General features: G+C 43.2%; 2 protein-coding genes across 7 annotated transcripts in view; one reads left to right on the top strand and one right to left on the bottom strand.

Moving 5' to 3' along the window:
• The window catches only part of HABP2 (hyaluronan binding protein 2), a 58,708-nt gene that overhangs the window by 26,141 nt on the left and 6,398 nt on the right, over positions 1 to 26,169 (top strand). The window contains exons 5-13 of one of the 2 annotated variants that reach the window (XM_067537269.1): positions 192 to 308; positions 759 to 878; positions 2,293 to 2,464; positions 3,006 to 3,100; positions 5,063 to 5,306; positions 7,362 to 7,504; positions 9,139 to 9,273; positions 10,693 to 10,838; positions 11,751 to 11,952. In XM_067537269.1, the coding sequence (XP_067393370.1) occupies positions 192 to 308; positions 759 to 878; positions 2,293 to 2,464; positions 3,006 to 3,100; positions 5,063 to 5,306; positions 7,362 to 7,504; positions 9,139 to 9,273; positions 10,693 to 10,838; positions 11,751 to 11,924 (1,346 nt within the window). In that variant the 3' untranslated portion in view covers positions 11,925 to 11,952. Of the gene's footprint in view, positions 1 to 191; positions 309 to 758; positions 879 to 2,292; positions 2,465 to 3,005; positions 3,101 to 5,062; positions 5,307 to 7,361; positions 7,505 to 9,138; positions 9,274 to 10,692; positions 10,839 to 11,750; positions 12,206 to 26,169 lie in introns of those variants that run through there. The other variant, XM_067537268.1, reaches the window with a different exon arrangement.
• Positions 13,129 to 26,169, bottom strand: part of NRAP (nebulin related anchoring protein) — a 63,770-nt gene continuing 50,729 nt past the window's right edge. For 4 of the 5 annotated variants that reach the window (XM_067537264.1, XM_067537263.1, XM_067537265.1 and 1 more), the window contains 10 exons: positions 25,296 to 25,400; positions 24,826 to 24,933; positions 22,978 to 23,289; positions 20,029 to 20,133; positions 19,291 to 19,389; positions 19,062 to 19,166; positions 16,373 to 16,480; positions 15,345 to 15,656; positions 14,909 to 15,061; positions 13,129 to 13,603 (listed from right to left, as the gene is read on the bottom strand). In XM_067537264.1, coding sequence (XP_067393365.1) covers positions 13,502 to 13,603; positions 14,909 to 15,061; positions 15,345 to 15,656; positions 16,373 to 16,480; positions 19,062 to 19,166; positions 19,291 to 19,389; positions 20,029 to 20,133; positions 22,978 to 23,289; positions 24,826 to 24,933; positions 25,296 to 25,400 — 1,509 coding nt within the window. In that variant the 3' untranslated portion in view covers positions 13,129 to 13,501. Of the gene's footprint in view, positions 13,604 to 14,908; positions 15,062 to 15,344; positions 15,657 to 16,372; positions 16,481 to 16,506; positions 18,244 to 19,061; positions 19,167 to 19,290; positions 19,390 to 20,028; positions 20,134 to 22,977; positions 23,290 to 24,825; positions 24,934 to 25,295; positions 25,401 to 26,169 lie in introns of those variants that run through there. The other variant, XM_067537267.1, reaches the window with a different exon arrangement.

The raw sequence follows: 26,169 nt of genomic DNA, 5'->3' as shown, positions 1-26,169 counted from the left end.
CAAAAGTTTCAGTGGAAACCAGGCAGATAGATAGGCAAGCTGGGCCAACTAGCCATCAGCCTACCTGCCTGGCATTAGAGATTCAACTGAAAGTGTGTATCTGGGGCTCAGCACCTGGCTAATGAATACGTGTGTAAAAGGTGAGCAATTCACCCTGTCTTGCCTTTCTGTTTTATCTGGCTCTACCACAGTGAAAAACACATGTCAGAGGAATAGCTGCAGTAAAGGAGACTGCCTTATAATGCTTACTCCACCTTATTCCCAGTGCACTTGTACACATCCCTACAAGCCACCCTACTGCAACAAAGGTGAGAATAACATCAGCAGAAGAAAATCCTACTCGACCGTATGTTCATTAAATGGGCATGGAGCCTGCACTACCTGCTCACCCCAGAGAGGTGGCTCCAGGCAGAATCAAAGTGGCAGGATAGTGCTGGGGAAAGCCTGTGTTTCTCGCAGAATAGGATGTATTACACATCCACTCTGTGCCAGACCCATCCAGGATGAGTCTGCTGCATCTCCCAGCTAGGGGCGTCAGTTACATAGCTGAAATGGGAGATGCTAATGCTCTGAGGGGCTGGGTTCAATCCATGGTGGTGGGTATAAAAATCTTTATAGAAAACTTGAGCTAATGGATGAAGGGGGAGCTTTTTCAAAGGCCCAAATGGCCATTAGGCACCTAATTCCCATTAAAAGTGTTACCACTGGCCAGGTTCTCGCAGAATAATAGTGCTGTTTTGTGCTTTAAATGTTGACAGTATCTTCAGCTTGCCAACCAAACCCATGTGAAAACGGAGGCATCTGTCAACAGCAGAGAACCAGATCAAAATTTTCCTGCCAGTGTGCTGAACCCTTCCGAGGGAGGTTCTGTGAAATCGGTATGCTGGGATTTGGCTTTTTTTCCCAAGGGCGGGAAGATGATAATGATTAGGCTACATTTGTCCAAAGCAAGGTCCAAGCCTACAGTCAGATATACTAGCGCAGCTCCTACGCCAGGGGCCCCAAACACATAACCAGGGTAATCCTGGGCTCAGGAAAGTTTCAGAGAACAACACTGGCCCATGGAACCATGAAGGATCGTCTGTGGGGCTAGAGGGTATTCCACAAAGACATCTCTGTGGGGTTCACCCAGGCCAGTATGAATTCTGCTTTAACCCTATCATAGGTTCTCTGTGTCCCCCAAGTGACTTTCAAAAGGACAATCATGTGTTAGCAACATTTATTCCCCACATCACTGAGCAGGCACAACCAGTTCCTTTTAAGGTTTCCCAGACTTTTATCTTTCCCTGCTTCTTCAAAAATAGCTTGCCCCATTTCCCCCTCACTGGGGATGTACCCACATGTTTTGGGGTTCACCCAGCCCCGTTACGGGTTCAGTTGCTGTCTGCCTTATAATCCTGAGCATTTTGTGGCTGGGCAGCTTTGGTCCAGAGCTCTGACCTCAGCGGCCAGCCAGCAGCCCACAAGACACCCAGGGTTACAAGGCAGATGGTGACCGAACCCTTTACTGGCCTGGGTGAACTGCAAATGTCACAAAACGGTTCCCCACTCTGATGTTCCCTAAACTCTGCCCCAGCCACTTCCCACTTACAGAAGAGTGTGACGGAGTGAGCATGCAGGGACACATTTGTAAGGCTAGGAGGGTGGGCATCGTAATTTCTCTCTATATGTGTATTAAAGTTTACTTGAGCTTCAGATCAACTCCACACAGACTGACAGCCTTATCATGAGAACTCATCATTGCTAGAATTCCTTCATTAACCTTTAACTCTCTCTTTCTTCTTGCCTATGTGTCCATCCCTCTAGCATATTACCAACACTATGATCAGGTCTGTCAATCATACTGCCACCCTCTGCTGTACACAGCTAACGTGGCAGATTGTTTACTTTTGACTCCAACTGTTGACTGTAACAACGGAAGCTCTACAACGCTACTTTGCTGAACTGTCTCATGAGGTCTCAGGTCGCAAACAGGTTTCAGGGTTTTGCAGTCACTCTTCCTTTCCTTATAGCTACGTTGGAGGTGGGGGTCCTGAAACTTTTTTCCATTGTAACTTGGGATCAGAGTATCAATATGGTTGAGACTATGGATTAAGGTTCAGTGATTCGCCCCCCTCCCTCATCCAAAACTAAATTTGGTCCCATGGCTCACTGCACCTAGGGGGAACTGTACATTAAGATCTTGCAACAGGCATGAAATTGACCCAGGTCATCCTTCGTGGGTGACGCATCCTGTGTGCAGGAAACAAGCAACAGGCAGGAGCTTTTCATATCAGCATTGTCTTCTTCTAGGACCAGAAGACTGTTATGACCAAGATGGCCACGAATACAGAGGGAAAGTGAGTCAAACAAGGTTTGGGAAGACGTGCCTTCATTGGAATTCTAACCTTCTCTTGGACCACAGTTACAATGCATTTGTGGAGGATGCTGAACAATATGGCATCGGTGAACACAACTTCTGCAGGTAATCTACTGAAGGCACATATGTAGAGGTCTCCTCTCACAAAAAGTGTGCAGAACACTCAGTAATTTCAATCAGAATAGTTCATATAGGTCCATAGGGAAGTACAGAGAAATCTCCAGATAACGTAAAGCTGTCATAGCCTGCTCTACACAACCTGCCTTTGGCATAATGAGAGTGACAAGGTGGGTGAGGTAATATCTTATATTAGACCAACTTCAGATGGTGAAAGAGACATGCTTTTGGCTTACACAGACTCTTCTTCAGCATCTGATGCGGTGGACATTCTGGGGGCATCCCTCTAAAAAGCTCTGGTGCTCCTGGGCAGGCAGAGACTGCTCTAATTTAGACTGACCTAGCCCCTGGATTCCCCCAGGAACCGGAGAGTGGAAAAGTGGCAGAATAGCTTCTATGGAAGCTTGGATCTTTACTTGGAGCTTTCAGCATTTAGCTGCTGGGATGCATTCTTCAGTTCAACGATTAACCTATTCCCCTGGGGATTTCCTCCTTCTGATTGATGGATGTTGGAATCTCTTCCCTTCAGGAATCCAGATGGTGATGTAAAACCCTGGTGCTTCATCAAAACAGATAACGAGGTGACATGGGATTCCTGTGACGTTTCACCCTGCTCAGCAACAGGTAGAGTGGAAAATAACACCATCCCTGCTCAGTGAGGCTCATAAATATGGAGGCAATGCCGACTAGCAAGTGCTTTGAGCTATCTGCCACCCACCCACCTCCAGAATACAAGTCACAACACTGTAGTGACTCTAACGTGGCTTTTTAAACAGCATTCCTGGAAGCTTGGCCCCAGAACGTATTTATAATACCTTTCCTGTAAGCTGCACTGAGAAAGGGTGTCGCAGGTCAGGACAACTGCACATGTATCTCCCCTCAGTGGTCCAGCAAGGGCATCCAGTCTCAGGCTTCTGCCCCCCAAGCCATTTCCTTCTTGCGTCGAGAGCCACATGTGTCTCCCTCCTGACCCGGGTATTTGCAGGCTGAACGTTCCTTGCCTTCACTGTGTTATTGCAGCAAAAGACAGTCTGCCTAAGTGCGCCTGCTTCGCTTCTCCCCTCAGAGCTGGTACAGTGTAATTGCCCCATTTACGCAGGACCACAAGGTTCTTTTGAAGCAAGCCAAGCATTACAGAAAAAACATTAAATGCAATAAAAAAAGAACCCATGCACCTGCTAATAAGCTTACCAGAGATCACCCACCACAAGCCCTGGGGCCAGTGTCAGTCCTCACAACCCTTCCCTAAGGATTGGGGCCCTTCATGGACCAAAGGTCCTTTCCCATTGCTGGGTCAGAATGAAAGCCCAAAGTCATCTGAAACTCAGGCTATTTATTCAAAGTCCTGTCTTTTTTCTGTTGGTTGCTAGAGAATCCAGTTTGAGCCTTTGAAGGAACCATGAATAGATAATCAGCCAGACAATCAGGGCAAAGCTTCAAAGGGCTGACAACTGAAGGAGTTACATTGGTATGCCCCCACCCCCTAGGAAAGCTACAGACAATCCCACAATAACACATAAACAATTGCATTTTTAATACAATGGGCTCCCGGGTTATTAAACTTAATTCATTCATAAGGTTTGTCCAAGATACCGTCGTATGTCACAAGGGGAGCCAAATGAATAACAGGACCTGAGACACTTACTGTCTAGGCACGGAGATATTTAGGCACCTACATCCATTGACTTCAGTGGGAGTTACGTGCCTAAATCCTTTGTGAATCTCACCCTGAGGGCATAAAATAGTGCAACAAAATGCAAAGCAACCACAGAACGGTGGGATAATACAGATTATATTGGGGCATGGGAAATTTTCAGGGTTGTGAATGGCTGAATTCCTATGGGAAACTAAGAATGAGAGAAGAGTGAAGCAATTCATGCACTACAAGATGGGATAACATCAGAACTGACATGAACCTCCAGACGAGACCTGAATCTTTTCAGAGCATTGAAGTTTTCATGTGTTTGTTTCCATTTTGCGGATCTGTCTTCGTTGCCTGGTTTTGGCTGGCTTTGGAAGTGGAAAAGCCCAATCTTCTGAGAGTTCCCATCTGATTTCCTGACCAGCTGAGCACAAAGCAATTCAACTACGGTCCTAATTGCACTGTATTTTACACTGGCTAGGTGGTGCTGCTACTGTGTCAGAGCTCTGATTAGGTCTTGTCGAAATTGGGGTGATGGGTTTTATTCAATCTTAATGGAACCCGCTGGCTCAGATGCACCACTTCTTTTCTTCTCCAAGCAAACGACGCTTCAGGTGCTTCCCAGTCACTATAGTCACCATGAAGCCAGTATGGACAAGCAACTTGCTCGTAAGCTGCCATGAAGCTCTGACAGCCAAGCACTACTGCTGAACAGTGATGTAGATGATCCTCCAAGTGGCTCATACAGCACATCCGGCGGGATTTCCAATGTTTCTCCCAAGCCCAGGTCTCCCCTCTAGCATGTCATAACTCTTCCAGTCCAACAGCTGTACCAGACATGCCCAGCATTCATTGCCTTGTCCATTCCTGAGCTGTATCATCATTATAGCAAGTTCAGTCTGTGGCTGTAGCAAGTTCAATTTGATGTCTCCCCTGTACTGCAGGAAAGACTCCAGTGACTCCTGTACTTCCTATAGTGGGTAAGAAATTCAATACATGTGGTCAGCCAGAGGCTGAGCGAATACTCAAGAGGATTTATGGTGGGGCCAAGACAACCTCTGGCAAACATCCCTGGATGGCATCTCTGCAGAGCAAGGGTCCATTGGGGCTCCACCTGCCAAAGGGACACTTCTGTGGAGGAGCTCTGATTGAACCATGCTGGGTTCTCACTGCCGGACACTGCATTCAGTAAGTGCATGACTTGTGTCCTGTCCAGCCGCAAGGCATGACAAAATCACATAATAGGTGTTTGACTGGTGGAAATTTAATCACTGGAAAGTGTTGCTAACAAAACGCCAGGTCGCCTTTTCTTTTTTTCCCCCTGGAAAATGTCAATGTCGACAACATTTTCTGATTTTTTTTTTTAATGGGAAAAGTCCAAATGAAACATTTCAGTTGAAAGTGGCAACATTTTTCATTTTGACATTTTAGTGGCAAGTTTTCTGAGCTTTCCAGTCCGTTAACATGCTTGCTAGTTTGATTTTTATTTTTTTTTAATTCTGTTTCATGAGGGGAAAAAAAGTCAAAATATCAGAATTTCCTGCAGGATGGAATTTCTGGGTTCTAAGCAGCTCAAGTAGTATTGTGGAAAGATTAATGTTACTGTGGCCATGTCAGTCCCAAGACATGAGAGAGACAAAGTGGGTGAGATAATGTCTTATTGGACCAACTTCTGTCGGTGGGAGCGACAAGCTCAAGCTTACAACACAGAGCTCTTCTTCATGTCTGGGAAACATACTCAGAGCATCACAGCAACATACCAGGTGAAACAGATCTTTCAACATAAGTAGTTAATACATATTTCAAGAGACCATTCAAGGTGAAGTGGCCTGTTAACAACCCTCCAGTCATAGGAAGTAGGCGGGGGGAAGCCAGCTGAGATGGGCAGGGCAGAGGGGTTGTTAGTGGGATTGTTGTAATAAATGCTTATATAATTGTTGAGTAGCTTTCCTAGACATGAAGAAGAGCTGTGTGTAAGCTCAAAAGCTTGTCTCTCTCACCAACTGAAGTTGGTCCAATAAAAGATATTAATTCACCCACTTTGTCTCTCTTATAGAAAGATGGAGTCAGATCCCCAGCTGGTGTAAACCAGCATTAACTTCAATGAAGCTACATCACTTTGTCAACTGAAAATCTGGCCAATAAAATCTAATAAATTACTCAGAACTCATATTGGGGTTTGCTGGGGAATGACGAATGAGACGCTAAATGAATGGTCTTACCAGATAGTCAGAAAATTTAGGTTAAAAAAGCCTGTTAAATCCGCCAGTCCTCTTCCTTCCCACGGCACAAGTGTCTCTGAAGCTCATGTTGCCCCTTTCACACCTTTGCTGCTGTTGCTCAAAGACTTCTACTCCCAATCAATCAAACTCTAGCTAAGTTTAAACAAAGTTATACCTTGTATACAATACCCGCAGAAGGGACCGTGAAGCGAGAGCGAAGGAAAGAGTGGATATTTCTACATGGAAACCCCACTTCTAGAGCCAATATGTAAATTGACATTCTTCTCAAATTGGATTAAAAGTTGAGAGGATTCAGTTTCTGCTTGATTTATCCTCCTTTAGCTATCATTGTGGGTATTTTTATTAAGTTCACATGCTAGAGAGTAGCTAGGTTCAGGAGTTTAAATGGATATTATAAAAACATGTATATGCATCTCCCCAAAAAGATGTTATCTAAGCAATTCTCTCCTCCCTCCTCTTCCTATGTAATGTCAGCCTAGATAAGACAGTTGGCCGATGTGTTGGAGTTTTTATCACACCTTGCTGTAGGACTGATTCAAGCCTTCAATTCATTCCTCAGGAAAACATTTTCAGGATCTGAAGGGGGTCCCCTCTCAGAGGATTTTCAGTGTCTGATAGAGGAAAAGAGAAGGAATGTAGCGTAGCTTGGTGGTGGTTGAAAGGAAAGTCTTCTGGGATTGGGGGTCAACTACACAACATGTGACACCACACAACGTGGCATAAGCAAGAAAGCAGTGAGAGCTCTAGAACAGTGATTTTGCCTCCTATTGCTAAACACCAATTAGCCTCTGCCTGGAGTACTAAATTTCCTTTTCTGGGGCGTTTATGCCTCGTGGGTGTGTAGAAATCTCTAGGTAGGGAAGATTTGGAGACTGGTAAATTACAAAATGCGAGAGGTCATTCCAGCACTGCTGACTCGGTCAGCATACAGACCGCCTGCATTCCAAGCACCAGAGATAAACATTTTAGCAGGTGATTTGCTTTATTTTCTGCTTCTTAGACTTCAAGCAGACAAACTGCAAGTGTGCCTTGGAAAACAAGACCTAGAGAGGACAGAGTACCATGAACAAACATTTGATGTGGAGAAGATAATACGGCATGGACATTACAGAGAAAGGAATGATATTCCATTCAATGATATTGGTAAGCTCCCACAGTTTTGCAATGTATATGGCAAACTCTTTGACAAGGCATTCTTGGATGGCCCTTTTCACTGGTTAAAATCGAAGTGCGGGTTCTATAGGCTGCACATCTCTATGGGACTGATCCAGCTCTCAATGAAATCAATAGCAAAACTCTTGCTGACTTCAGTAGTGCAGGAACAGGTTCCAAAAAAATGAAGCCAGTTTGTGAATGTGTACACTTTAGACACTCTAGATCTTCCGGCTGGTTACATAAACAAGTAGGTATATGTAGGACGGGCTCCTGCCCGGTCCAGTCCTGGCAGCCCTTCCGCGGGCCCAGGCTCGGCGGAAGGTCACTGCGCCTTCCTATTTCAACAGGGGAATGTTAAGTTTTGGAGCCTTTCGCCCCGGCCCTCAGGCAGGGCGGGCGAGCAAGGAGCCTTTCGCCCCAGCCCTCAGGCAGGGCGGGCGAGCAAGGAGCCTTTCGCCCCGGCCCTCAGGCAGGGCGGGCGAGCAAGGAGCCTTTCGCCCCGGCCCTCAGGCAGGGCGGGCGAGCAAGGAGCAGTGAGCCCGAGTCAAGTGGACAGTAGACGTTAGTCACTCTTTGGAGGTTGGCAAGGATCAGGGGGAGGGGAGGGGGACGCAGGCCCACCCAACTCCACTGTGTCCCAGCCCAGGGCCCTAGCTGTGGCACGGGTGTTGCCACTCAGTCGGCGGGGCTCCCGCCGCAACACGCCGACCGGGCTTACACCTATTACAGCCACGCCTCTGGCTGTCCCTGGGCTTCTTCCTTCCCGGGCTCCCCAGTACCTGTGTCAGTCGGTTCCTCCGAGTCATCAGGGTACACTGCACGGGTAGACCAGTCAGTCCCTCTGCGTCCACAGGGAGTAGAGTGGGAAGCTCCTCAGCGAGGGGCAGCTCCTCCAGATCGCAGGGTGGTGGGTAGGGTTCAGCCTCCGGCAATTCCTCCAGGTCAGGTCCTGCCTCCAGGGGTTGGGCGTCTGGCAGCTCCTCCAAGTCAGAACCGGCTTCTGGGCGGAACTCCCAGCTCTCCAGTTCAGGGGGCTCATCCCAGCCGCTGCGGGCCTGAGGCTGGGCCCAGCGCTTCGGGCCTGTAGGCCTTGGCCAGTCCAGGGGGCCCGGAGGCCCGATCCAGACCTTAGAGGCGGGTTGCCAGGGTCGCCCCGGGGCCCTCAAGGCCAGGAGAGGGTTACCTGAGGCAGAGGCCTGGCGCGGTTCAGCCCCTTGCTGCAGCCAGCGAGCCAGTACATCTGTCTCCGCCAGCAGCCTTCCCCTTTCTGAGCTGCAGGGCCTGCTTTTTATGGCTGTCGTCCTCCCTAAGGCCCCACCCCCCTGCTGCCGGGTTGGCCGCCTGGCAGGACCTATCAGGGCCCAGCTGCCTGGTTGCAGGGCAGACTGGGCTGCTGGCCGGTCTAGGATCTGATTGGGTGCCTGCGGCCCTTCCTCGGGCCCAGGCTCAGAGGAAGGCCACTGCGCCTTCCTACAGTACATAATAGAAGAAGGCATGGTCCAGCAGCAGGTACCAATAGTAAATTTCAGGCATGTGCACAGTACACATATTTACATTGCAGACTGATAAAGATGAAAGGGAATTAAAATTAATCAAGCTATTCTTTGTTACACTGTATACAGCTCTGCTTAAACTGAAGCCAGTTGATGGCCATTGTGCTCTAGAAACAAAGTACATAAAAACAGTGTGCTTGCCCAGTTCTCCATTTCCTGATGGGACTGAATGCTACATCTCAGGATGGGGAGTTACTGAAAGAGGTGAGATATTTAATGTTGGTTGATCTCCGTGATATCAGTTTCAGTGTAAAGTAACTCTCTCAGCAGACCCTGCAATTCCCTGGATCAGAATCTAGACGCTGGTATCTAAAATTCAGATTAAGCATGTGTTAACCTGTCCAAGTAAAATAAGTATTGACTTGATCCTTCTTCCAATATTCAAACCTTTCTCAGAAATCTGAAAGAATTTCATTAACCTTTTTCTTTGCCACATGACACTCCATTCAGAGCCCAAAACAGAAGCAACAAGATACTGGAAAAAGGCTATGCTTTACTTACAGTATTTCCAGACCGGATCAAGTACTGGAACGCTTGCAAGTTTTCTTAGCCCATTAAGCTTTTGATGAGCAACATCTGGGTTTGTTTGATGCTTATATAAATCAAACATCCAAATCTTTTCAAGTTCAAGCAACTCGAGTCAAAACTTTATTGCAAACAGTAACTCCTTTGGGTGGAAATTATGCTAAAGAGAATGACAATTTTCTGAAAAATTCTCAGGTTCCGATTGATGTGTTGCTTTAAAGCAGCAGCAGGACCATGTGTCATTCAGGATACTTTAGGTGTCTTAATACTTTGTCATTAATAGTCTGATATGACACAGAGAGCCAAATTCTACTTGCCGATATAACTCTCATTGAGGTTAACACTAGGCAAGCGTGCCCATTTGTTCAGAATGTGCTAATAGGATTTAATGAATATCTTGAAAAAAATTCTAACTTGATCAGATCTCTTCATTTTTTTATTATTATATATTTAGAAAACCAGTTGCCTTATAAGCGTTCAAACTGGCTCTATTTCCCTGAGCAGAGCTATTCTTAGCATTTCAGGAAATCGCTGAGGCTATGAAATGTTTCCTGTAACTCTGGAGTAGCACCAAACTTATAAACCAAAGCACCCTTAAGCAGCTGCAGCTGTAGTGCTTTGAAACACCTTTAGCTGCTATGTTATCTTTACATTCCCTGTAATTCATTATCTCCTTTAAATATTGTATGATTGTTAGTTTATCTGTTTCATTATTGTGTGTGTTGAAAAATATAGCGTGGCTTGCTTTTCAGAAGTGCTGAGCACCTACAAAGCCCATTGACGTCAATGGAGGCTGCAGGTGAGCAGCACCTTGAAAATCAGGACATAGAATGCCACTAGCAACTGTGTAGATGTTATGACCAAATCCTCTAGACCTTACTTTGCCTCCACGCAAGCAAATCTCCCAATGACTTCACTGTTCTGAGTGACGTTCCCATTCACAGGCTCTAACTAAATTGTATAATTTCAGACAGACACGTTCTCTTTTCTCAAGATATCCCAGAGTTCTCCCTCACATCCAAATTACAAACACACTCATAGATTAAAAACATGAAGGGGCAGGTGACTGTCCCCATTTTCCTGACACACATCTTGTAGGTGAAGGATCTCATCAGCTGTTGGATGCGAGAGTAAAACTGATCTCGAAGACGCAGTGCAACGCACGGAGCGCACATAATAACAAACTGGATGAAAGCATGTTTTGTGCAGGAAATCTTCAGACGCCAGGAGCTGATACTTGTCAGGTCGGTTGCTTTTTCTGTATTTGAACATTAATTTCACTCTTTAAAAAAAATAATCACGTAAATAGTCAGTCGGTGCAGAGTAATGGCTTTGGCAGGGTACTACATATGTATCTGTTTCTCCTATCAACACATTACAACAGCCGCCTTCTTTCTTCAGTGTGACTTGAGACATATCCGTAGAACTAATGTCATCACTACCAATGACAGGCAAACCTAGGGAAGGTTTAGAGGTTTCACTGGACAAGTTCAGCAGTTCAGATGCTTAGCCAGAATTTTTCTTAATACATTTACCTTCTCATTTTTTTCTCTCTCTTCTCAAATCTACCAGGTTCTTCTTAGTCATGAGCACCAGTCCCCCCAATTTGATCTTCCTTAATAGATCTTATATTCATGAGGGAAGTCAGGATTGATTTTACTCTGTTACTCGGACATAAATCTGAAGCAACTCCAGATTTGCATTATTGTGACACATCAAAACCTGGCCCAGTATCCCTTTGGGGTTTTTCCATAAAACTTTTAAATGAAAATAACAAAATGAAAGATGGGCCCAACTCAATTTTACAGATGTTTTGATTCACAATCTGAATCTGCCTGTGTAGTTTTGAATCAAGGTCAGGACCAGAATGCCAAGTGACGTCCATCCATGACTGTGGAAACGTCATGTGAACTTGTGAGATTTCTGCCAGTTTTAGCCAAAACTTCCAAGAACAGTTCATGAGTTTTCACTGTCATTTTACTGGAATGCAGAGGGTATCCTAAACCTAATCCAGTTCTGAACAATGCACATCTTTATAAAAAAAAATCATTCAAAACCTCAGAATCCTTGTGCTTGAGAGAGAAATGCTGTTGTTGGGCAACATATTGCTTTATTTTAGAGTGCAAAGAATGGCTCTTATTTTTTTTCCTCATCAGGGAGATTCTGGAGGTCCTCTAACCTGTGTACAAAATGGTTCCTATTATGTCTACGGAATTGTGAGCTGGGGCGACCAGTGTGGACTAAAAAATAAACCAGGAGTTTACACCCAAGTGACAAGATTCCTCAACTGGATTAAATCAAAAATTCAGCAGGAGTCCAGCTCACGCTAGCAAGAGACACTTTCTGGAAAGGCAAACGGTAAACCTGAGACATTTAATTTTCTTAATTCCTCCTCCTCCTCCTCCAACTTTATTGATGGCACTGTGACCATAACAACATATCCACGATAGTGGTGGTTGTGCAGAAAAAGAGAGAAAATAGCCACAGCTGCTGCTTCAGACCTCAAACACAAATTTCAGTCTCCAGTGAACAATAAAGTACGTATGCAACATTTAGCTGGAAATTGCAATGCCTGTAGAGTCTCTTAAGGTCTTTTCATTGACTTAGAGGGCCTGATTGAAGTACTTTTGGTGGGTCACAGATACAAGGAATGAAAAGCTGCTCTGCTTTGTCCAAAATCAGTCTGATAGCCATTTTCTTCTTTTCTTCTGAGATTCTTGTCTTGCAAAAAAATGTATGCATCTGAGCAGCTTTAACACTGCTAAGTAGTCCCATTGATATCAGTGGTGATATGCATATGTATACAATTACGCACATACATTTGTGCATCACAGGAGGTCAGTGAAATGACGTAGAACATTTCTATAAAGTAAATTATTCTAAATTCTTTCAAAAATAATTTCTAAAATGTTAATGAATTTTTCTGGGTTTTTTTTTCCACTTTTCTTCCTTGTCTCTGATGATGGCTGGATTATTTACTAAATCTAGATTATAATCACTGAATTGTTAGACATAACACTGAAATTTCATTTTGCAGATAGAATTGCATATTTTTGTCCAGTTATTCTGCCGTTTTTAAGGAAAATTTGGAAAACATAGGATTGATGTTAATTCTGAGGTCCAAGAGGGCCCACTGGTTTATGTGAAGAGTCAGTTTGCAAAGTGTAACAATGTCTCTCTCATTTGGGTATTTTGGGCTTTTTATGGTTGGTTTTCAACCTCATGCCTTGGGATGTTCTATAAACAGCCCCATAATCCATCAGAAACTAGTCCTCTTGCAATAATTTCTAACCACTTTCTTCAGCTGTTTGTAACGGAAGACTCAGGTACTAATTGTGATCTCTGTCAATCAAGGATAACTCCCCTGAAGTCCCTTAAAGAATATGACCCAATTAGTCAATGCTAATTTAGCTTCCGTCAGCTCTTGCCTTGTGCATGTTCATCTGCCAAGGGACTTAAAACCTTATCTTGTGTCCTTTAAAGTCAAGGTGCCAATAAACCAGGAACCTCTCCCTAAAACATCTAAAAGCATCATTTATGGAAACAAATTCATTTGATTTATTCAATACAAATGATTTTACATTCTACAAATCAGGGTTTATTCATCTTTAGTACAAAGCTGAGCCTGCCAGTCATCTAGTACTAATTTCATTGACAGCCATAAATAAATACCAGACTCTGTATTACATACATTTATAAATCACTTGTCTTAAAGTATCCACACAAAAATATAAAGATCAATATTAAAATGTTAAGGTTTGGGTTGTTGGTTTTTTTAAAGAAAGTAAAATGCACCAAACCAGTTCTTAGATGCCGTCTACTGCGCTCCTCAGTCAGGAAAGCTACAGAGCAAGCCGGAAAATCGAAATGGTTTCATGTAATCTACTGTGCTGCCTCATCTTCCCACTCATTTCTTAAACTGCTGCATTTTCCTCCACTTGACTCGCAGAATTTCTGAAGCATCAGGGTTGACACTGACCTGCTGGGATCCTTCTGCCTCTTCCTGATCCTGCAAAACCAAACCAACTGAATTATGGGGAAGAGCCAACAAAAAGGAGAATCTTTCAAGTGTTTTATTATCCTGACGCATATTCATTTTAAAAAATCCATCTAGCACAAAAATGAGCAAAATAAGGATTATTACTGCCCTCAGGCCAAATTTCTCCCCTTAGATATGTGAAAACAGCTAACATAGCTGTGTAGCTGAGAGCAGAATTTGCTACTGGATCCGCATTTCTAATTTACACCCTAAATAAGGAGCAAGCAATCGAGAGCAATGAGGTACCAGTAGATTTTTCTGTGACAGTCAGATGAGTCCTATGTGTGGGACTCATTCTATGCAATCTATGCTAACTGTTTTATTCAAGTAACGCAATTATCATTATTCCCCCACATCATTTTGCAGATGAGAGAGTATAAAATGTGTGTATTATATTTCTCTGGGCTGGTCTATATTCTTGTTGCGAAAGATAAATTTTAAAAGAAACAACAAATAAAATGGAATGCTGCCATTTTATTGTAGCTAACATTATCAGGGACACGACCAGGGTCAGATGTTCCTCTGCTTATGTGGCAGTGGGGAATGTAGCAGATTAGGGGCCAAATCTGTGAATGGGCCGAGAGGAAATGCTGGAAAATCTTCATCCTCCCACTCTATGCATTAGGGGCGTTAGCCCCCTACTCCCTCCAGAGTTGCAGGGTGCTGCGTGCTCCCCACCCAGGTCCAGGTAGATCTCTAAACAGAAATCATCCTACAGTAACTGCCATTACACTGTGGCAGTAACTGCCATTACACAAAGGGGCTTTCAACAGAGCTGTCAGAGTGCATCCAATGTCAGAATGGTTCCTAAAGGCATCTGGCTGAAATTAGGGAAAAGGGAGACCAGGGGAGCCATGCAGGGACTCTGAGCCTCCTGCTCTCCATGGGTAAACCAACATCCCTGGGGACTGAAGACCATTCAACAAAACCCTCTGTGCGTTCCACAAAGGAGCTGAATCCTATCCATCCTATGGAGTTTCCTAGCCCCTCCCTGGAGACTGGACTTCATGGCGAGTGACCTGTGCTCTGCTCTGCTCCCTAGAGGAGATTCCTCTAGATCAGGGTTGAGGCGCAGTGGTAGGGTTGTGTAGGGGAAGCATGAACCGACATGGCCCATGTGTTCTTGTTCAGTGTTCAAATAATGGGGAGACTGCAGTGTCCAGGGCCTCAGTCTGGGATCTTTCATGAGCACTAAATGGGCTGATGGCCCAGATTCTTCCTGGGGGGCTGTGTTGTATCAGAGGTTACGTGAGAAGTGCGGTTTACTCCACTTACCGCTCCGTGTTCACTTTGAGAATAAGTACCCTGTGCTGCCAATCCCTGAGCATACGCCAGTTCCGCAGCCCTTCTTGCCATCTCCACTTTATAAGAGCCTGGGGGAGTCCAGCCAATGCCTTTGATCCAGTTCAAGTCAGATTTGTATTTGACCTGGAAAAACGAGATGAGATATACACCATTGGGCTTTAGCAGCTCTTCTCTGGCTAGACCACCCATATTGCAGGCTAGACCCGAGACAAGCCAGGGGCTACAGGATCTAGAATCAAACACAAGTATTTATGCGTGGAAAACGGAGGCTACTTTTTTCTTAAAATAGGATTTCTGCAATACTCAAGTATAGTAAGCAGGGAAGGGCCTCCCAGGCTCTCCAAGAGTAGCTAGTGGCACTTGGAATGAGTGCTGCAGATACAGCCTACAGAGCAAAGATACTTGCATCACTCTGGAGTTTGTAGGCATGCTTGGCATGCTTCAGATTCAGCTGCTCAGGATCACAAGTGTAGCGGTGCAGGGGTTGCTTGTAGTTCACATTGCTGACCAGCTGCTGGCTCTTCTTAGCGTGGATGAATCTGGGCTGATTAACGTGACTCGTAAACTGGGTCCTGTTTTGGGCAAAGCCCCTCTTGTATTGGTTGTCGCTCTGGAGTTTTCCCACCCTGATGAAGTGCCTCATTTTGGGATCGTCATTTACGTTGCGGAATCCGATCTGTTGGCCTTTCTCTCTCAGGAAGGCCTCTTTGTACCTGAACTGCAGGGAGTTGGAGAAAGAAATCTCATTTGCATGTGCACATTATCTCACAACTTCCTTATTAACTGAACTGTCCCGGGGCCCCCCACCCCCATCATTAGCTCTCCCCTCAGCAGGCACAGGCTCCTCTTCGTGCACTTAAACCAAGAGGCGTTTGTGCTTCTATATTTTTTGTAACAAAACCATTATTTATGGTACAACTATGTAACCGTAACAGAAAAAACTCTTTGGTAATTGTTACAGAAACAGGAAAAATGTATGAAGCCACTTCCCCCTGCCCCCCGCTAATGCAGGGTCATTTCTTGGAGAACTGTATACTTCTCCATGAGCTGGCTAGTCTGTTTATAAACGACTCAAGCAATGTAGCTTTCATCACTTCTTTGCCTGTGTGTTCAAAGGGTGTCCCAATGTCTCTCGTGTACACACTCAATCAATAACCGGCCTAGGTGAGCCACTGTTTTGACTCATCCAAATCTGGTACCCAATTTACAATACTATATCATCATAAACCTTCCCCCATGACTAGGTCCTTCAAAAATACACCTGTCAAATACTGTATACTATTACATGGGATTCTTAGTGGAAGACTTTGAACTCAGTTCTGCACAAACATCTGGTTTGACTACATAACCACCTCACCCAAACTGGCCTGCAAGACCCCCTTTTTTATGTCAGGGTTTAATGGTTTTGTATTTTGTAAACTAAACACTTCTTACATCACTGGCAATTTCTCTTGAAGCTTTAGCTGTCTGGAATGGGATGGCATCCAACCTAAAATCATAGCCAGCTGCCCTTGTCTGTTCCCAAGCTGTTTTATACATTTTCTGTGTTAAAAAGAAAAGAAAACAGATATTTCCCCTTAGTTTATTAAACCCATTTTTGTAGCTGCAGTAATAAATGTTTTAGTCTAAAGGATTCATAGATATCCAAATTCATCATGACAATCTCCAAAGATTTGGGATCAGATTCTATAGCACTTCAGTTTCTTTCCTTAAACATAATGATGAAACCTCTCATGTCTAAATACAACCATCAGGATTTCTTTTTACATTTGCACATGGATTGGTTTTGGTTTTATTTAGTTTCTATTAGAGACTTTGATGCATCAGCCACATCAATATTGCATCAATATTGCCCTTATTCTGTCTTTTGATGCATCCATTTGTAGTGCCTTGGGTTTCGTGTCTTCAGAATTTCAGTAACCAGTTATTTCAAGCTTTTCTAATGTTCTCTGTCTCAGTCCTATGTTACATGTGGTTTCATTAACTCATCTGGAATAACATGTGCCTGTAACACATTGGATATGACTTTGAGGATGTGAAATGCATTCTCAATGTGAAAGTGCTCTAGTTCTGGTTCTTTTCCAAGTAGTGGCATTTATACAATAGCTTTCAGAGTGGATATGATGTAAAGTCAAATCCTATGTGCTGGCTATATAAACTGCTGTATCTGATTTTTTTAAGTCCCAGCTGATACTTCTATTTTTTCCCTTTCTAATTTTATTCACCTGCTCCCTGTGAGTCTGCAGTCTAGTTTTTCTGGTGCGTGTTAACATACGAGCACCTCAGCAATATACATTTTGAGTTCTAAAATGCATTAACATATTTCTTATTTTCTGTAAGTGAATGTGGTGCTTGTGAAAGACGGCAGACTAAGACCGCGGAAGTTCTGAACAGTTACAGCGTGGAAGTCGGCGGGGCAAGCTTCCCTTGATGGCCCCACTCATGTGCCCCAGTCCTGGTTCAGTCGCCAGACCCAATCAGCCCCTTGCTTCTTGGCTGAGAAACCCAACCAGGAAGTAAAAAAGTAAAAACTGGGACTGCAGTTTTTCAGGTGCAGACACCCATTCACCTGGAATTGGATTGAGGCCACTCAGTAGCCTTCAGATGGCGTGCACATTTTGATCATTATTAGCCTGCGCTTTATAAAACTACCTGATGAAATATAGTGAAATGTGAATCCGATGAGCCTTATTCTCTCCCCAACAATGACATCTGCCCAGATTTTGAACTTGTACCCACAACTCCCCTTTATATTTAGTAATTGCTGGGTACATGCTGCTTGCTACATCTCAGTCATTTCCTGTCTGGCTTTTTTATTTAATCTCTCAAAGCTATTGCCTTGCCACTGTGAGTCTTAATATTACATGGGTCCTTTGATTTGGAACCCCATGCATCATTTTTCTTTATCACAGTGTGCAGAGTTTTGTCCTCATCCTCACACATTACATCCATTTGATTTGTAGTTATCTCCACAGCTTTAAAATATCAATGGCTTTTTGTGCAGTGTAAGGTCATTCTCCCTCAACAGCCTTCCATATGCAGCACTTGATCCAATCCTGTAAATACCACAAACAATTTGATGTTTAATGAAAGGCTACAAAGATCTTCATATCCTCATCCATCCTCTGGTCATTCTAGTTCAAATACATTGGTGTCTTCAGAAAAAGCATTACATGCAGGTCTGACAATTATGAGATTTGTCAGGACATGGCAATACTGCTCTAGCTGTGTGTGCAGCTGATCCACTTTACTCTTTTCCTCAAACATGAGTGAGAAGGTTTGTAAAGCCACCAATTTTTCCTCCCCTGTATTAGACAGGATAAAAAGAAATGTATTTTTTTAGGCCTCGCTTGTACCTCCATAATTGGCCTCACAGCCAGAAAGCCGTTCTACAATTATTCCACCTGTTTCCATTAAGGCTTCAAATTCTACAGTAAAATTAATAAAATCTTACATTTATATAGCCTCCTTCACACAGAAGGAACCCAAGGCAGCTTGCAAACTAATATAGATCCAGGGATCTCTTTGCCCATCACTGAATGTAGCCCCCAAGAGACCAGATGTTTAATAGCACATTGCTTCAGGGTAACACAGATTAGAGATAGAAATACTGCCTGTGCCTGCACTATGGAGACAAATCCCTTCACCCAACTCCATTTGGCTGGCACAGCTGCTCACAAACAGGTGACTTTGTGTGCTAAAAGGATCCATTCAGGCCAAAAGCTGTTACCATCCCATGCACACAAATTACAGATTGCAGGACACAGAATTTTTTCCCAGAGGTGATTGAATGGGTCTTAATTTGCCCAATAGTCACAACTGGACTGAAAGATAGAAATTCCTGATGGCCTTCCACTCTACCAAATAGAATTACTTCCCAAAGGAGAAGAGGAGAGCCTTTCTCTGGTCAATAAAGTTATACAGCCTTCCAACCCTGTCCTGACTCAGGTTTGTGTCTGTTGTTCTCTGGCTTTTTCATTTTCAGGCAGGCTCACAAAGGGTACCTTGACTTCTGTATCCAGAGGAAAACTTCCTAAATTCCCATGGAATCTTGTTTTTCTTAATGAAGCAATCCAGTTTATTAGAAAGTGTACTGCCTAAAATGAAATCATCTGTCACTTACATCACTGATATGGAGTGCATTCAGGCGGGCTCTTACAAAATCTGGGTGGTCAGGAGGTAGGGTGTATCTGTGCATTGCTTCAGAGTCTCCAGACCTGTACAGCCTCTGTGAAATCAAAAAGCATTCAGTGTAATGACTTTGGGGCTGGCAGCAGTGTTGAGGAAAATGTTATGCAATACAACACAACCCAACAAAAAGTTAAGGTCCATTATAGTGAAAGGAAACATACATCACTGCACTGGATGTAGCTATTCTTAGCATGGATGAGGTCTGGAGAGTCAACCACTGGGGTGAACTTCATACTCCCTGGCTTCTGACGATATTTTATCTGCAAGTGAAACAAGAAGCTTCCATTAAACAGGGCCAAATGAGAATTTTGCATATGTGACAACAGGAACAAGATGAAAAGAATATATCACTATCCTGAAACCATGATGTTAAAAACAAAGCGTTTTTGCTTTGGTCCCAGGCTTCATTTTAATGCTGGCATGTGTGGTTCCAATGCACCACTGCAATGTGCACAAATAAAAGTTTCTTTTCTTCTTGCAAACAGTAGCTTGCTCTAACAAATTCACTTATAATATACAGCGCTCATAAACTGTGATTATGAATGGTACAGAGAGTTTCTCCAGTAATAAACTATGCTCATTAAGCTAACTCCCTCTCCTGTGAATTTTGAAAACTGTAGATCATCTGCTTAGCGTTTCATAATGGAGTTTACTGCATTGATTTGTTTACGTATTTTGGTCTTAGACTATCGTTTCATTTGGAATAGAAAATATGCAGTGTGAATGTCACCAGTGGACTCTCATCTCCCATACTCCTCTTTGGTAACTTACACGTTGTACAAACAGGCTCCCACATCAAAAGGCAATGATCAGCTACATTCATAAGTGTCACATAACAAGGAGCCTTGATGGTAAACAATTCCTACAGAGATGTCATCCCATGAAAAATTTATCAGTACCTCGCTGATGAGCTCTCCAGCCTTCTTTACATTTTCTATCTGTGGAGATCTCAGAGCCAACCAACCAACTCCTTTCATGAAGTTCAGGTCTGATTTATAGCGAGACTGTTAGAAATGAAAATTGTTAGCTTTTATCAGTTTTGCATCCACAACTATTAGGTTTTTTAAAAAGACTCCCAGATTCATATTAACTTTTCAACTTTTTCATTTTCCATGCATAGATCACAGCATAAAGCCAAACTGTTTGCACTGGTTCATTCCACCAGGAATTAAATAATGTATCATATGCAAGTGATGAGACGAGGCCTCACATGTGAATTAGCATGACTCAAAGTAAAAATTACCTGTTTGTATGGGATGTAAAGGATCCCTTTTTAAAATAATTTTCTGAAGTAGGTTCACCTCAGCAATATCAATTTTATCCAATGCAATGTTTTCTGATTAACCTGATTTTCTAAGAGGACAGCAGTTCTCTGCTCTGCCCTCATCTAAATACCAGACAAAAAAGAGAGAACTTGGGTAACACCATGAATAGTCCCAGTGGTTAAAGCAAGAAGAAGATGAAACAAAAACCTTGAGGTTCTCTCCCAGACTCTGCCAGTGACTTATTGTGTGACTTTGACCAAATCACTTAACTTTTCCATGCCTCAAGCTCTCCATATTTAAAACTTCTTTAGGCTTTCAAACTTCTCTAGGCTCCACAGGAGACAGGTGCTGTATAAATGCCGAACTTTATTATGACTGGATGGTAGATGGGATGGTAAAATCTGTAGGCTTTTCTGATCAGCTTCTAGACTATTTGGGTGACATCCCTCGTCAAATCATCTTGACTATTTTTGTGGATTATTGATAATGTTTCTAATCACATGAGCCAAATCCTGAGGGCCTTATTAATTCTTTACTCAGCCCCTACAAGAGAAACTCTTATGAACTTCAGTGGCAGTTTACCTTGTAAAAACGTAAGGGTTTAGACCATGGAAATGTTATTGTCCTGTAATGTAAGGCACAGATTATCATAGTTCTTCTATATCTGGGCTCTGTGTGCCATTTGGTGCCTGGCGTGACTTCGGGGCACATGCAGGGTTTGGATGGAAAGGTAGCAAAGGACAGCTGTAAGTCAGGCAGGCTGCAACCATCCCCGAAGTGGCATGCCAGTGGCAAGGAATCATCAGAGCAAAAGGGTACTCCGGTCAGGCTCTTGAAACCGTTGCACGCCTCTGCAGCACAAGAGGACTCCTCTACACAAGATCTGCACACCTCAAGAACGGAAAGGGACCTATTCCCCCAACTGACCATCCAGCCCCTCGCCAGATAGGACCCATTCCCCACTCAAAGACAGCAAGAGGCTTCAAGACAACCCAGTCACAGTCACCACTGCAGATGGGAGGACCGGCTGTCAGACAGAGGGAGCCACCCAGGGGAGTCTCAGTGATACACTAAGGGGGTTGGTAAGCCTGGACAAGGACTGGACTGGACTGGAAGGCAGGGCTGGAAGGACTGTTGGATTTGGGAAGGGGGTGGTTAGGGTGACCAGACATCCTGATTTGATAGGGACAGTCCTGATATTCGGGGCTTTTTCTTATATAGGTGCCTATTACCCCCCCCCAACCCCAGTCCAGATAGCAAGTGTGAAAAATCGGGTCACCCTAACGGTGGTAGAAGTGGGAAGTGTATGTAACTGATGGACAGTTTGAGCAGAAACAGAAGAGTATTTTACACCAGAAATGTCATACATGTTGCTTACTGCAGTGGAACATTGAGGGACTCTTGATTAAACTTTCAGCAACACAACCCTGACCCAACTGAAGTTGGCAAAGCCAGTTTTCCCCCGATGTACTCTCCAGTGGTTAATGTCTGTGTGTAAACTCTGTGCTGCTGTCGAAGCAGAAAGGAAAGAAATCTAAGGCATCCCCCTCAACACAAAGCTAAGCACCCTGCTAATGGCTCTCTATTTACATTGGGATCCCCCAGTTTCTGCTGGCAACTCTTTTGCTTGCTTTCCACTCTGACAAGGAACAAAGACAACTGGATACCTTTATAACATAAAGAGGCAAATCTCACAGGCATCCTTCAATCGGTTGGTTGGCTTTCATCTGAAGAGATGAAGTTCATAAGGCTCTTTCAGGGTGCCTTTTGTTGCAATGAAGAGTACAGTTTGGATGTTACATAGTAGGTACAGTAAGTAAGAAAGCAAGATGCAAGCTCTCCAGAGCTTTGAGCTGCTCAGATTCTCTCCTAAATGGACTGTCTAGTAATACTTCTTCATCCAGATGAATTGAATCTAACAAATATCTTATCATTTGACCTCAATGAACACTTGAGTTCAGCAAACAATCAGTTCCCTGAAGATGTGTCAAGAATTAGTTCAGCATCACAAGCTGAACTACACTTACACTGTATCATTCAACCTCTCTTTTCCCATGCAACAAAAGGCCAGCAAAAGAGCTTTCTGATGTGTAGTTGTTCGTTAAAGAAGACAGTTGTGGCCAAACTGTCAAAATGTGGCTATTTGTATGCAGACAACTTTATATGTGCAATCACCTGTGCATACAATTTTTGTGTACTTTCAGTGGCATATGTGAGCCACAGTACGTACATGTGCAAAACCATGTGCAAATGGAGCACGGGTGTTGCCTGTGTAGAGTTGATCATTCGCATAACAAAATGGTGTGCAAAATCCACGTGGAACAAGCCATTTACATGTGTGAAGTCTGTTTGAAAATTTGGCCATGGATATTACGGTCTCCATTTGCAAAAGAGCCTCCTCAAGTGACACTTGCAAATTGATCTCTGAACATGCAGCCTTCTCCCCAGCACACATTTGTGCATGGAGAAGATGTAGATCTAGCTGTGCAGGTGATCAAACACCATCAGCTTGTGGTTTGTGTGAGTGGTAACTTTTGCTATTTCTAAACCTATTTGCAATTAACAAGAGGGTTCTGTCTTTACCTCACTCTGCAGCATGTGGGCTCTTTTTGCCCACTGCATCTTCAAGTCTTCAGGGAGCGCCGTATAAGCATGGAGTCTTTTCCTGTAATCTTGCTCGCTCACTAAGGCCTGGGCCTTCCTAGCATGGACTAGATTCACCATGTCCATGGGCAGATGGTACTGAGCCCAGATCTCCTGGGACCCTTTCCTGTACTCCTGTTCGCTTTGCAGCTTCCCAGCATGCAAGCAGTGTAGCAACCTGGTGTCATCCACAACACTTCTGGCACCGATGTGCTTTCCTCTTTCCTTCACAAAGCTGTGCTTGTACTGACACTGAAAATGAAAGGATAAGGTGCTTAACAAGTATGTTTAACTTCAGACTGGGCATTGTTATTTTAACTCCCATGAAATGCCATTTTTAGATACCAAATGTAAGAGGCCAAAAGAACAAAAGAGAATGCAAAATTATTCAAAAGACATTGTGCTCTCCTTATCCTTCAGCTCTACAACCTCCACCCAATTGTTGCAACCAACTTTTCCTGGATCAAAAACTGATTTGAGAGAGAAGTGTAGGGTAGAGGTCTGAACATAGGAATAAGCACCAGGAATGAGTAAGTTCTCATCATAGGTCTGACTATGACTCCCTCTATGATCATGCATTTATCCTCGCTGTGAAATGGCAATGATTATTGTTGTTATTATTGATATAGCATAAACAGTGTGCAGGGAACTTTAAAGAGAAGGTCCAGGCCTGGCCTGAAGAGTTTTTAATGTAGTCTAAATGGAATAATAACACTTATCTACCATACAGGGGAGTTGAGGGGATTAAATTATAGTAGCTAATGTTTATAAAGTGCTTTGAAGATGAAGGGCCAAATTCAGACCTGCTGTAAGTAGATGTAATTTTATTATGGATTTGCAGATCTGAGGCCGCAGCCACAAGCACTATATAATTGCTAAGTATAGCTACTTTGTGCAACGTATATATATGTTTAAAGCATTCACTTTATGGCCTTGGACATAACAAAATATGCAGTTCAATGCTATGCAAAATCAATATTTTTATTTAATTTTAATTATAGGTGATTCTTTTAATTCGTTTACAAAATCCCTTGTGGGGAAAGAAAGGATATAAAACTACCTGCAGGTAAAACAGAACTATCTCCTAATGTGTTCTGCACATGATAATCCAAACCAGAGAAAATTCTAAAGAGGAGGGAAATATGCATTCCTAGTGTGGGAAGTTACTAAGACATACATTTGCAGGAGAGTCCACTAATTTTTGGTGCCCAACTTGAGATGTCTATGACCTGATTTCTGGAGAATTTCAACTCACAGTTTCTTGTGACTTTGGTATGAGTTGTGAGTCCTCTGCACTTCTGAAAATCAGGCCAAATATGGGTGTCCAAAAACAGGCAGAATTAGTGAATGCTTTGAAAATTTGAGGCTGAAGGTCTACACAGATTGGAGACAAGGAGGATTTCCCTAGCTTGCACACTGCATATACCTAAAATCACTGGATGATCCCCAGATCTTTGACTAGGTTTGGTTTCTGATTAGCCATGTCTCTTCTAGGGTGACCAGATGTCCAGATTTTATAGGGACATTCCCGATATTTGTCTTATATAGGTGCCTATTACTCCCCACCCCCATCCCGATTTTTCACACTTGCTAGCTGGTCACCCTAGTCTCTTCTTTTGTTTAAAAAAAAGTCATACAAAGAATCTCATTCATAAGTAATATATTCTGTCTCATACTTGTCTCACATGGTTATGGGGTTGCTTTAAATCAGTAAAATCTGCCTTAGACTTGTTTTACATGAAGTTAACAGAAATTAGGCAAGATGGAAGGTTGAATCATTCAACTCACATCACTGGCAATTTCTCTGGAGGCCTTGGCAGTCTGGAAAGGGATTGCTTCCATTGTCAGCTTGTAGCCTTGAGCACACAGATTATTCCAAGACTCTCTGTACTTTGCCTAAAGTGGGAAAGGCACATGTAGATTTCTCTGTTTCATTTTTAAATGCATGAAAGAACAAACAAAAAACCCTCTTGCATTTGTTGTACAGCTAGTGAGTCAATTTCTCACTACCAAAGGATTTTCTATTATCTAGAGAAGATCTTATTATCTCAAACAAACACAAGTAGCTTATTCTTTATATAGATTTATTTTACTCACATCTGTATATGTGCTAATGGCCACAGGTGTGCATTGAATCAAATTAGAGAAAACAGAAATGGAATAGCTAAAATAAGTCACCTAGTCCTCAACTCCTGCCAGTGCAGAATTGTTCATCAAGATAAATCCAGATATGTGTAAGGGATAAACCAAATGCTTACATCACTGAGGTTAGCTGCATTTATTCTTGCCCGTGAAAACTCAGGGAGACCAAGGGTTTGTGTGTAGTGATGCAGAATGTCCTCTCCAGCTGCTTTATACAGGCGCTAGGAAAGAGATTCGAGAAGATAATTACCACTCATTTTCTACAATCTTTAAATAATATAACAACAGTGCACAGCCTCAAATATATTGCTTGACAAAAGTATACAAGAAATACACCAAAGCTACTGCAACTGCATAGGTTTGTTGGGGTTTTGCTGTTGGTGTTTTAGGGAGAGGTTTTCTTGTTGTTGGGTTGTGGGGTTTTTTTGGTGGGGGAGGGGAGAGATTGTTCCAAATTTCAAGGAAATATTTCAGATCTGTTAGTGCTATCAGAAATTCCAGGAGTAGATATTAAGTAAGAGGGTCTCAATAGGAGGTGGCCTTTGGGAGGTTTGGATTTTTCCTGACATTGGTGCGTTTGACAGGTCATAGTGAATTTTTCAAAAATTGGAAAAGAGGTTCTTGTTCTCAGGTAGCATTAGGTGGGCTCTAGTGTTGCTTATTCAGTACTATGCAAATTAACCTCCTCAAAAATGTATTAGAATCTACCTTCTTTGCATTTTGTTTGCTTTCAAGGAGAAAAACCTGATTACAGGACTTCATATCAAATGGAGGTGATCTATGATGTTTTAAAGGAGAGATCTGATTGACAAAATGATATTAAATGTTTGTCCGGGAATAATAAGATATGATCTAACTCTGCAAAAGCACAAATCAATGATGCCTTCTTTCCTTTTGATATATTATGTTTCTCAGAGCGAGGTTCTCTCCCTCCCGCTCCCTCTTCCCCAGCTCATTGCATTTTAAAAAGCACATTTTCTGATTCACGTT

Source organism: Emydura macquarii, unplaced genomic scaffold (assembly GCF_026122565.2).
Source record: "Emydura macquarii macquarii isolate MOO-44397 ecotype Brisbane River unplaced genomic scaffold, CSIRO-AGI_Emac_v2 contig_3692, whole genome shotgun sequence".
In the NCBI taxonomy this organism is placed as follows: Eukaryota; Metazoa; Chordata; order Testudines; family Chelidae; genus Emydura; species Emydura macquarii.
Note: the sequence above shows the minus strand (reverse complement) of the source record. Positions and strands in the feature narration are given on the sequence as shown.